Source organism: Coregonus lavaretus (assembly GCF_964263955.1).
Source record: "Coregonus lavaretus genome assembly, chromosome: 1".
NCBI lineage: Eukaryota > Metazoa > Chordata > Actinopteri > Salmoniformes > Salmonidae > Coregonus > Coregonus lavaretus.
In genome coordinates this window covers 84,080,907-84,093,935 of record NC_139988.1, presented here as the reverse complement: position 1 = coordinate 84,093,935, position 13,029 = coordinate 84,080,907, and the positions used below count along the sequence as shown (strand labels likewise).

Below are 13,029 nucleotides of genomic sequence, written 5' to 3'. Positions count from 1 at the left end.
CTTACAGATAATTGAATTGTATGTGTGGGGAACTGAGAGGAGTCATTCAAAAATCATGTTAAATGCTATTATTGCACCAGAGTCCATGCAACTTATTATGTGACTTGTTAAGCACATCTTTACTCCTGAACTTATTTAGGCTTGCCATAACATAGGGGTTGAATACTGATTGACTCAAGACATTTAATCTTGTCATATTATTATTATTTTTTTTTTAAACAGAATTCCACTTTGACATTATGGGGTACTGTGTGTAGGCCAGTGACAAAAAAATCTCTATTTAATCTATTTGAAATTCAGGCTGTAACACAACAAAATGTGGAAAAGGTAAAGGGGTGTGAATACTTTCTGAAGGCACTGTAGACAAATAAAAAAAAAGGGGTTTTATATAGAACATTTTGGTCAATTCAAATTTTAACTGCCATTTCGATAAAAAACAACAACTGCCATTCCAGCATGGCAATGCAAGAGGATAGTGATTGAACTTGCAAATATGTACAGTGAGGGAAAAACGTTTTTGATCCCCTGCTGATTTTGTACATTTGCCCACTGACAAAGAAATGATCAGTCTATAATTTTAATGGTAGGTTTATTTGAACAGTAAGAGACAGAATAACAACAAAGAAATCCAGAAAAACACATGTCAAAAATGTTATAAATTGATTTGCATTTTAAATGAGGGAAATAAGTATTTGACCCCCTCTCAATCAGAAAGATTTCTGGCTCCCAGGTGTCTTTTATACAGGTAACGAGCTGAGATTAGGAGCACACTCTTAAAGGGAGTGCTCCTAATCTCAGCTTGTTACCTGTATAAAAGACACCTGTCCACAGAAGCAATCAATCAATCAGATTCCAAACTCTCCACCATGGCCAAGACCAAATAGCTCTCCAAGGATGTCAGGGACAAGATTGTAGACCTACACAAGGCTGGAATGGGCTACAAGACCATCGCCAAGCAGCTTGGTGAGAAGGTGACAACAGTTGGTGCGATTATTCGCAAATGGAAGAAACACAAAAGAACTGTCAATCTCCCTCGGCCTGGGGCTCCATGCAAGATCTCACCTCGTGGAGTTGCAATGATCATGAGAATGGTGAGGAATCAGCCCAGAACTACACAGGAGGATCTTGTCAATGATCTCAAGGCAGCTGGGACCATAGTCACCAAGAAAACAATTGGTAACACACTACGCCGTGAAGGACTGAAATCCTGCAGCGCCCGCAAGGTCCCCCTGCTCAAGAAAGCACATATACAGGGCCGTCTGAAGTTTGCCAATGAACATCTGAATGATTCAGAGGAGAACTGGGTGAAAGTGTTGTGGTCAGATGAGACCAAAATCGAGCTCTTTGGCATCAACTCAACTCGCCGTGTTTGGAGGAGGAGGAATGCTGCCTATGACCCCAAGAACACCATCCCCACGTCAAACATGGAGGTGGAAACATTATGCTTTGGGGGTGTTTTTCTGCTAAGGGGACAGGACAACTTCACCGCATCAAAGGGACAATGGACGGGGCCATGTACCATCAAATCTTGGGTGAGAACCTCCTTCCCTCATCCAGGGCATTGAAAATGGGTCGTGGATGGGTTTTCCAGCATGACAATGACCCAAAACACACGGCCAAGGCAACAAAGGAGTGGCTCAAGAAGAAGCACATTAAGGTCTCCAGACCTTAATCCCATAGAAAATCTGTGGAGGGAGCTGAAGGTTCGAGTTGCCAAACGTCAGCCTAGAAACCTTAATGACTTGGAGAAGATCTGCAAAGAGGAGTGGGACAAAATCCCTCCTGAGATGTGTGCAAACCTGGTGGCCAACTACAAGAAACATCTGACCTCTGTGATTGCCAACCAGGGTTTTGACACCAAGTACTAAGTCATGTTTTGCAGAGGGGTCAAATACTTATTTCCCTCATTAAAATGCAAATAAATTTATAACATTTTGGACATGCGTTTTTCTGGATTTTTTTGTTGTTATTCTGTCTCTCACTGTTCAAATAAACCTACCATTAAAATTATAGACAGATCATGTCTTTGTCAGTGGGCAAACGTACAAAATCAGCAGGGGATCAAATACTTTTTTCCCCTCACTGTATGTATCATATAAAAAACGATCTGTTAGACTGTTTCATGGTTGTTCTGCACGCAGCTTGGTTCTAAATTAAATCTGAAAAGGGTCATCTCTATAAATCAAGGACATAAACTAACAGGCTTATGAATAATGTAGATAAATAAAAGAGAGCCACAGAGTAGATTTCTGATATGACTTTTATTGCTTCTTGTTATGTAACAAAAATGAGGGGTTTATCCCTTTTTAAATAATGCATACAGCTTAAAACAGCTTAAAACAGCTGAACATTTTGTTCAGTGATGCTCACCCAGTAGCACTGAGAAGTCAACACAAACATTTACAATAGTCTTCAGTCATTCAATCCCAGTCAAATTCAATAACTGGCATCAAAGGCCTTAACTGGTTAATGTTTTCAGTTTTGAAATGTGACCTATAACTGATCCACATACAACAATATGTTTGTAAATCATAGAGTCCATAGCATGAATCTTTAGAGATAACCTTCATATACAAGAGTCATAGAAAATCTGCTATTATAAATAACCCATTCGATTAAATAAATACTTTGATTAAAGACAGCTCTATCTTAAATATGATAAATAACATCAGCATATGATACAATACATCACAAAGAGCCTACATCAGGCATCCCCAATCCTTTTAACATAAAAGATATTCAACATGTCCATTTGCACTTTCTTCTGTGCAAAAATTCAGTCCGAGCTCTTGTGCAAGGTCCCAAAAAGCCTGTCCCAGTGTGTGAAGTACGGAGCGTAGTTGGACTTGAACTTCAGGTGGTGCATGTCATGGTGAGGAGCTCCACCGTAGAGCCCAAAGGGCACCAGTCTATGCGTGGACAAGGGCAGGTCATAGCCACAGTGGTCCTCCACAGAAAGCCAGATATTCAGTACATAGAAGAGCATCTCCGTTAGGGGGTGGCAGCCCAGCAGTAGAGGGTTGACCGATGCGAAGAAGCCCAGAGACAGGGTCTCCCAGGCCCCAGAGTACTCAGTGGTCAGGGCGAAGGTGGATGTGTGCTTGTGGTGCACCTTGTGGAATGTCCGGTACAGCCAGGGCACCTTGTGGTGCAGCAGATGCCAGATGAAGGACTGAAAGTCGAAGAGCAGGAGGCAGGCGACCACGTCCCAGATGAGACGCAACGTCCCGGGGGCCTCGGCTATGAAGCTGGCTGGTCTCCAGTACCAGTGCAGCACCGTGAGAGGGAAGAGGAACACCACATGGTTGTAGAGGGAGTGAGCCAGGCAGCTCCACATCATAGTCCAGGAGACGTGGCTTTTCTGCTGGATCTTAAAGGTCCTGATCCAGGCCAGCCTGGGAGAGAGGAGGTCCAGCACCACGAAGGGCAGGCAGAAGGCGAGGTAGACGCTGAGTGAGAAAAGTACAGGGAAGAAAGGCGATCTGAGCCACGCATGATAACCCAATATGAAGTCCCATAGGCTCTGTAGAAGCATTGTGTCTAGGCTTGTGTGTGCGTGAGCTGGAAAAGCGTGTTTAAACAACCTCCTGCCAAAGTTGACTCTCCCTTTTTATGTATGCTGTATGCAAGGATCCACCCCCAGATGTTCTTATAAAGACTTCCTGAACATCCTGGGGACTTTTCACTTAGCCCAGTTATCTGATTCTGAGTAAGATTGTTCTGAGTGCATGTATTGGAAATCAAATCGACATTTATTGGTCGCGTACACAGATTTGCAGATGTTATCACATATGCAGCGAAATGCTTGTGTTTCTAGCTCCAACAGTGCAGTAATACCTAACAGTACAAAACAATACACACAAATCAAAAAAGAAATATTTGAACGAGCAATGTCAGAGTCCAGAATATAAATATACTGTCTATACACAGCATTATATATATATATATATATATATATATATATATATATATATATATATATATATATATATATATATATGAGATAGACAGTATATAAATAGAAAAGGTGTGTACAGCAGTAGTTATATAGGATGAGCCATGACTAGAATACAGTATATACATATAAAGTGGGTAAAACAGTATGTAAACATTATTAAAGTGACCAGTATTCATTGACTATGTACATACTGTAGGGCAGCAGTCTCTATGGTGCAGGGTAGAGTACCGGGTGGTAGCCGGCTAGTAAAAGTGACTAAATCTCACTATAATCATTAAATAAATACATTCATAACCAGAAAGGTGTTTTATTCGATTATACAGCATGTAAATTAACAATGTTTTAGGGATATACTGGCTGAAGAACTTCCCTACTTTGTGCATATGAAGAATTGCAACTTCCTTGAGAATTTCTCAAAGCCATGATGTATAATAAAATAGTCTCTTGCATAACATTGTAATTCGATACAATAGTACTGTTTTTTCTGTTCTATTTTGCCTGGACATTGGCCAAAAGAACATCTGCTCCATCCCCATTCCTTTTTCTCTTTATCTAGTGCACTACGCCACCAAGTGGTCAAGTTAAAACATCTTATATTCTAATCTATTCCGTTGTTGAGAGGACTGTTGTCCACTCACATTATAAAACTGGTTGTCAAGTTTTTGGCAGAATGGAAACTAGCACATTAGTTTAGTTTTAGTTTCTAAGGCAATCTTTATTTTATTTTATTATTGCCAAGGAGTGGGTAGGTTTCGGCTGTGTATCAATCGTCAGCATACCTGGCCAACACACAACTCGCTGCCTTCAACAGTAAAGATGAGGTAAGAAGCATAGGAGACAGGGTCTCAGACACAACAGCACCTTTGACATCACGTGACATTCCTGCTTCCTGCAGCCCTCTGGTGTAATTTCTATTATACTAGTAATTTCTCTAAATCAACTTGGTATAACACAGTAATAATAACTATTTGGTGATGTGTTGGTTCAATTCGATTTAATGAATAATATTTACATCTCCAAGGGGCAATTATTGCTGGGCATAAAAAGCTGCAGGCTGCAGGCAGACAATGAACCACAGGAGGTGAGTGATCCAGCTAGTGCAATGTTCATTAAAACAGTGGTCCAAAGTACGTAGGGCAATTAGCCCAAGAGGATTTACTGTATAGATGTTGGAAGGGCTGGGCATGTGTGAAAGGGTAGAGAGGACGCGGCTACAGTAGTGCCTGTCAGCACTCAGGAGGTGGGCGTTGATCAGCCTGACGACCTTGGGTACATGTGACCCTCCGCCTGTTGGTCTAGCACCTGGGGCAGTGGAAGCGCCAACTCAGGGGCAACAGTTCAAATGCTGGGTGGTAATAATGGTATTTTTGCTTTTATTCATAGTGCCTTTGTCAAAGCAGATATGGAAGTCCAGCTGAAAGCACTTGATTGTCACTTTATATGGGGCATAAGGAAGTCTGAACGGCGTCCCTGAACAACTCATCATGTTCTGCCCTTTGAAATACAGTACTATCCCATATATTTCATATTTCAACTTACTAACGTTTCTGAGCCACCTAGAGGAAAAAAATGTTAACCTATGCTAACTATGCATGGGTTCACTATTACTCAGGGAACATGGATGATGTGGATGCCTACCTTTTGAAAGCTGGAAAACATCAATAAGGGTATTACGAGTGCCTCAAAGATTCAAGGCAGCTTACCTTCAATACATGGTGAGAAAGGTTGGAGCCTTATCAGGCTTGGCGGATAATTTTACAAGAGGGTAAAAGATAGCTTTCAGAAAGCTCTTAAGGGGGAACCAGACAATGCATCCTTCAATGTGGGCTATGCCATTGTCCTGTACGGGTTGGAGGGCATGGTCAGTGATAAGAGAGTAAAGTCAGTGATGACTGCAGGTGCCAACCAGCTAAGGAAGGCCTTATCCTTGGAGCCAGATAACTCTGAGGTTATGGTCCTTCTAGCCCTGAACCTTCAAAAAGATTCCCCCAAAGATAAACAAGAGGCCATGAAACTCATCAAAGAGGCCCCCAGACCAGTCTCCTGACGTGCCTCATGTCCTGTGTTACACGGCCAAAGATTTCAGATATCAGGTGTCTATCGATGAGTCCCTACAGATTTTGGGGAAAGCTCTGGAACTGTCTCCAAATTCTGACTTCCTCCATCACCAAATCACCGTGTCACAAGCAGCAGCTCGTCCAGATGTTTGAACAGAAGAGGAAAGGGGGACTAGTATGGGTGGTCTCATTGAAATAAAGTAGGCTGCCTACATAGGCGGAGAATCACGTGGCAGTTAACTTGAATATGAAATTAACTTAAATATGATTAGACTGTAGTTTACTACAGTGTCTGTAAATAAATATTGATAATGGAAAATGGATGGCGCTCAACCAAGTGCAATCAAAAAATGTAATCATGATTGAAAAGGAAAAAGGCACAACGCGCACAGGTTCTTGTTCAATAAGTACTGATTACCCATTTATTTGTCTCTGCCTGCAAATCGTCCTCCTAAAAGGTAGGCTGTATCCTATAGGACTATGCAAAACGTAGCAAGTGTAACTGTAATCATTCTTGCTGCTTCCAGTTCAGTAGCCATAACACGAGATCAGGTGCGCGTGTGGTCTCAATGAAATAGAGTAGGCTATATCCTATGCATGGGCGAAGCAGAACAGGGCAGTTATCTTTCCAAGGAAAAGTACTTCCTAAATAGGCACGTGATTAGGCTATAGTTTACTACATTGCTGTTGGTGAAACCATAATTATGAGAGGGAGTACAAACCATCGACGCTAGACAGAGAGGAATTTGCTTAAGCAAAAGGCAGTTTATTAAACACAGAGATAGCTGGTACTGCTCAAGCTACATGCATGGACCCAGCCAATTGCCTCTTAAGGAGACAGTTGAGAAAGGATGATAAAAAAGTTTTCAGCATTACTTTATACAATGTAACATAAAGGAAGGGGTCCTTCTTCTAGTCCCTTGATTGGTTCCCGAGGCGTAGGAGGCGGGTCTGCTCTGTCCAGAGTAGAAGCCCCATTGGTGCACGGCAGAGTCCTCTGCCCTTGGCACCCGACCAGTAGACAGGGGAGTTGAGAATGAGTGTGCATGCAGTGAAATGTCTGTGTGTGTCCAGGGAACTCGTTGAGGAGTATCTGTTGATCTATGGCCGGAGGTGGAGGTGTTGTCCTATTATCGCATTCCTAGGCCATCTGGTGAGAAGATAAGGTGTTCTCTGTCCTTTTGTTCTCTGACCTTTTGTTCTCTGACCTGGAACAGCATTTATTGAAAACAGGCTCCAAATGGGTCTTACAGAACATTTTAGTCAGACCAATCTATAACAAATTATATTTACTACGACATTGCCTAGAAATAGGCCTACCCATTATTTATCAGTCTGTAAATCTTCCCACTCCTAAAAGGTAGGCTGTAAACATAGCTCAAGAGAAAGTGCAAGTCTCTCCAACTCTGCTCTCTTCAAACTACATCTAGTATATTGGCTGATATAGTCCAGTAATATAATATAAGGGCCATGTGAGAATCTCAGGTAATTTAACCTATGTCTTAAGTTATTTTTGCGCATTTGATATTGCCTATAGGGCGCAAAATTGCTGGGAACATGGCTGGCACGTGATCTGCGTCACATACGCCTAAAATAGCATGGCGGGACCGCAATTGGGTTTGGGACCAGTTCTTGCAGTAGCGGGCGGGAGTCGGACAGAAATCCAGCAGGTGCCGGCGGAAGCGGGATGAGGAAATCGGTCCCGCCAGACTTTTACTGTGCACCCTGACAGTGAAGCCTGTAACATTAGAGCTGTTTATTACTGCGTCAGTGTGAAAAGTAGTGAATTAGCTAGGGAAACTGACAGATCAATAACGTTACATTGCCATACTGAATAATAAAACTCACACTGCACTGAAAAAACATCAGAACATCAATCTTCACTCGTTTGGCCGATGGTTTCATTGTTTGATTCAGGTCTAGTTTGATTGAGGCAAAAATAATAGCTAATGTAAGCCAGCTTTTGGCCAGATCTCTCTCTAACGGTACATCAACTAGCAAAAGCTTGCCAAGTTCGTTTACTTCTGAAACGGGACAAAACAAAGGTTACAAAATATTTCCATACAAACAACAGCTGTTAGATAGCGATATGAGGTGGCTATTATTACTATCTGACAGATAACTAGAGGCTAGAGCTGACCTGGCTGTGGTACACTGTAAAACTTCTCCCTGTACATGTACAGCATTCTACTGGCACCACAGTTACCAGTTTAATACTGTAATTTTGCTTTAGAGCAGTGATGCTGTAATATAGTTTACAGTACTATTTTCCTTACTGTAAAACATATTACAGCATCCCTGGCTCTATACTCCAGCATTTTGGTTTAGAGATCAGATGATGAATATGATGTGAAAGTACATTTATTTTAGGGTAAATATTAGGGTGGTATGTTCCTACTCATTCACACATTGTTCAAAGGTAAGACACGATCGCAACAGCTGAAAATGCAGATGATCTACTTAGTCCTATTCAATTATCAATAGACTACATAATAATGCATGGCAGGGCTCTACAGTATGCTAATTTTAGCCGGTGCCCCCGCACATTGTCTCTGCACCGGTACCCCCCCTGTATATATAGCCTCCCTACTGTTATTTTATTTTACTTCTGCTCTATTTTTCTCAACACTTTTTTGTTGTTTTATTCTACTTTTTTATTAAAAATAAATGCACTGTTGGTTAAGGGCTGTAAGTAAGCATTTCACTGTAATGTCTGCACCTGTTGTATTCGGCACATGTGGCCAATAACATTTGATTTGATTTGACTCACATATGCGCCTAAATATTTTGGCTGGCTACTGCTGCCTGCATTATTTCCAGACACAGAAAGGTATTCGATTGCCCCATATATTGTTTCACCTTCCGAGAGGAGTAAAACTTTTCTTCTCCTGACACTGATGCCACAACATTGTACAATCAAAATGAAATAATAATCTTTCTTCCTCTTTTCGCCGGCTATGCATGTTTGTCGAGGGACAGATCGTTAGAAAATACACTGACAAACAAACTTTTTACAGATCAAAACAATTTAGCCTATCCATTCTTAATTTGTCTTTTTTTTTTTTATACAAAGAAAAGACTGTCTGTTAGGCTAGGCGCTGCACTCCATCCCAGCACAAGAGGACAAAAACAATTTACAGAATTGTTTAAATATTTGTTTTACTTTCTTCTATGTATTTTTTGTCATTTCTGTCCCCTTTATTGCATATGCCTCGCTCCCTCATAGAATAAACTATTTATTTTGAGGTTGTACTATTTACAGAACCTTTTTAACCTTGTGTGTGTGAGAGACAGTCAGTGTACACTCTTAGAAAAAAGGGTTACGAAAGGGTTCTTTGGCTGTCCCCATAGGAGAACCCTTTTTGGTTCCATGTAGAACCCTCTGTGGAAAGGGTTCTACATGGAACCCAAAAGAGTTCTACCTGGAACCAAAAGGGTTATCCATGTACCTGGAATCAAAAAGGGTTCGTCAAAGGGTTCTCCTATGGAGACAGCCGAAGAACCATTTTAGGTTCTAGATAGCACCTTTTTTCATAACAATTACATAAACATGTTACATTTATCAATCAAGATCTCACCTCTGCTTGAAGGACTGAAGCAATTTCCAGCACTGTATTGGCGTCAAATGGTATTTTATGTCCTCCGGCTGAACATATTCAAGGTCTCTAATATTCTCCACTGCAACATTTCCCCTCAGATGCTCCGACAAAGATCTCAGCGTCTCGGTCTCCAACTCGGGCAATTGATGCTTGATTGCATCTTGAAGTCCCTCCATGCCTACACTGGTTTAAGGAGAACATACTAAGTGATGCAGGGAAACAACAGAGAAACCTGACACTTTATAAACTGGTAGTGGGTAATAATCACTCAGACTATCTGCATTAACACACACATAATTAATCACAGAATCTGGTATAAAATTAACCCAGAGATCGACCAGTGACACAGACTGATACACCCCAACAGTTAAATGGACCTGTGATTCTGTGACCAGAACCAGTGAGATCTTTCCAAATGTGTATCCAGTATCATTTTCTCCCAACAACAAGGCCTTTAGTGTATGTTGTTTCTTTAGACACCTCTGCAGTGCTTTGCTTTATGAACCCTTTTGACTGTACAGCTTCCCTGAATGCCGTTGTTATATAATTGCTCCTCAAATTCATTCAACTTCAATGCTATGTGGAAACAATTTGCCGCTGCATAAGTAAGATTGAAGTAACTGGTGCCTCTCAAACAATGTTTTGCACAGGTTTCTAAAGTTGTGAAGTTTTCTGGCACACTCCTTGAAGTAGGAGTGCTTGCTCTCAAACCTCAGTGTCCACAAACGAATGAGTGGCCCAAAGTGCAGGATGAGGTCGGGGTAGTGTAACAAGTAGTGATGCTTTGGTTTCAGTTTGGAGTCAGGGAACATAGTGCTTCTCAAATGCACATATTCTTCAATCAGAACCCTCAAGTATGCAATCTGATTGTGACTAATTTTGTAGGCACAAATTAGCTCAACCATCTCCTTCAGTTTGAGATAACTGACAGACCTCACTGTCTAGTGTTTTTTTTTTTTTTTTATCCTATCGCCAACATACACTGGTAGTAGTCGCAAAAAACACAAATTCTGGGCTGCATGGCCCCCAAGTTGTTCTCTCTTTGGTTTGATCTCACATGGCTTGTTATGTGCATCGCTCCCTGAATGTCTGAGCTGTGACATGCATCTATTTAACTGGACATACGTGAAATGTTTTTCTACTGTTACTAGATACTTAATGAAAAGGGCCAAGTCATACGACACTATTCCTTCAAATAAATCATGGCCTAGACAAGGAGGAAGCCCTTTACACACATGGAAGTGGTTCAAAGTGTTGAACACAGAATCAAACTTGATCCCTTGAATTATGTATTGGTCAGTGGTGGACAGCTCCTCAACACTGTCTTGATAGTTACTGATTGTTCTCTTTGGGCCAAGCTTGTGAGGTGCTCTTTGAACGGTCTCTCTGTCAACTAAGCAGTATAGGCAGAAATACTTACTGCAGCTAAAGTTTTCTGTATAACCACCAATACAGTGGGACCCAAGATTGTCCCTAGCAATGGCGATCAATGACCCTTTAAGAGTTTCCCCATCCCCTGTCTCAAAGACTGAATCCTCAATATCCTTAAGATCTGCAATCAGATTGGAAAACACTTTCTAATGACCAAAACATTTAAAATCATTCTCCCTACAGAGCAATACCAATTGCATGGGATCGATTGTGGGGCAGAATCTCACCCAGTGTCATGTACAGCGCCAATTTTTTTTAAACCTGAGCCTAGATTTGCCATTTCAAATGCATCCTGGTAGAGAATGATAGACAATGATGACTCTTGGAACAGTACATTTTCCTTTACATTTTTTCCATCTGTCACATCCTCTAAAACATTGGAAACAGAGACATGCAATTTTGCCTGTTTGTATTGGTCTTTCATAGTTGACTGTCCCAGGTGAGATTTCAGTGTCTCTTTTGATAGGGATGTATTGACAGAAATGTTCCTTGCCACTAGCATCAGAACCAAGGTAAATCTGAGTGGGCTCAACATAGCTAAAGTTCTTTTTTCTAAATGACTCGTGTTTTGTCCGACCTTAAGACTCCTCCATTATGTACTGGAAGCAGATCTTCTTGTGATACTTCATCAATAATAAATAGGTCATTTAGCAGACGCTCTTATCCAGAGCGACTTACAGGAGCAATTAGGGTTAAGTGCCTTGCTCAAGGGCACATCGACAGATTTTTCACCTAGTCGGCTCGGGGATTAGAACCAGCGACCTTTCAGTTACTGGCACAACGCTCTTAACCACTAAGCTACCTGCTGCCCATCAATGATTTGCTTTATCTCACTGTCCTGCAAGTTAAGCACAGACAACTTCTCGTGGAGTTTTGAAAGCACAACTCTCATTCCACCTCCTGGAACTCCTCTATTATAGACTGTATTGTGTTGGCTGGCAACAGCATTTTTGCTTTCATCTTTAAGTAAAAGTTACTCAAGATTGCCCCTTGGTCAAAGTCATCAACTACATAATCTTTATCGACATGTGCATCTGCGAGTGTGACAGTCTCATCATCTACTGTGTTTTCTGCATTTTGTCTGACATGACTGTGATCTGCAACCGGCTCCTTAAGTTTTCTGCTCAGATGGGAGTTAAAAGATGGCCTGACCCGTAAATATCTGGAGCAGCCTCTATGGGGACAAGACACCTTTTTCCCCATCTCTGATATGCCATCTCAAATGACCACACAAAACTGAAAAAACAGGGTTCTGAAATGAGCATCCCTGAACCTGACAGGTCCATGAGAATTCCCCTTGCTGAGTCGCCTCATTCTGAGGTCTTGTCTTTTTATGACGCCTATATACATGGGATTTAAAAGCAGAGAAGTTCTTAAAAATGTAAGGGCACTCCTCTACCCCACAAGCAAAACTGTAGTTTGCCACATTTCTATGTTTTTTTGCATGAGTAATGAATGCTTTAATATTTAGGCAATAGAAATTGCAGGATTTACACATGTTCATTACCAATAAAGCTACTTCCAGCTACCAGCCAGCCTGCAATATGAAAATTACACTACCCCCAGTCACCAAATTGCATGCACATATCATGCAACTCATGCCAACAACACAATATCAAGAAAAAAAGATGTAATAGACTACAAGGCAAAATTATATATATATATCAGTCTGTGCCTGATGTTTCAGATATAATTAATGTAACGTTAATGGGTGGATATGGATAACTTCTGAAAGATTAGCAAAAGCATGAGGGAAAATTCAACTCACACGGGAAAATGCCACGACCATCCCCTGAATAATGTTAGCTAGCTAACCACACAATCTGAAGACAATGAAAATAAAAGATAACTTTAATATCCTGCTGGGCAAAATATCAGTCTGTGCATGTTGTTGCTGAATTAATTAATTTAATGGATTAATAAGGATAATAAAAGCGGGGGGAATATTCCACTACACTTCTGCTAAATCACATACACCCCCAGA

The 13,029-nt window shown here is 41.2% G+C and overlaps 1 protein-coding gene and 1 pseudogene across 2 annotated transcripts; one reads left to right on the top strand and one right to left on the bottom strand.

The window, feature by feature from the left end:
* Positions 1-2,255: 2,255 nt before the first annotated feature.
* Positions 2,256-3,564, bottom strand: LOC311131064 (cholesterol 25-hydroxylase-like protein). Its single transcript, XM_084163881.1, has one exon. It carries the CDS (start codon positions 3,533-3,535, stop codon positions 2,777-2,779), a length of 759 nt encoding a protein of 252 aa, XP_084020007.1. The 5' UTR covers positions 3,536-3,564; the 3' UTR covers positions 2,256-2,776.
* A 1,963-nt stretch (positions 3,565-5,527) lies between these two features.
* On the top strand, positions 5,528-6,214 carry LOC311134229 (interferon-induced protein with tetratricopeptide repeats 5-like; annotated as a pseudogene). Its single transcript has one exon. The product of its transcript is annotated as an interferon-induced protein with tetratricopeptide repeats 5-like (transcript).
* Positions 6,215-13,029: the final 6,815 nt, after the last annotated feature.

What these genes read in the sequence shown, in the direction of transcription:
- LOC311131064 (XM_084163881.1), bottom strand. Translation starts at nt 3,535, where the DNA reads ATGCTTCTACAGAGCCTATGGGACTTCATATTGGGTTATCATGCGTGG.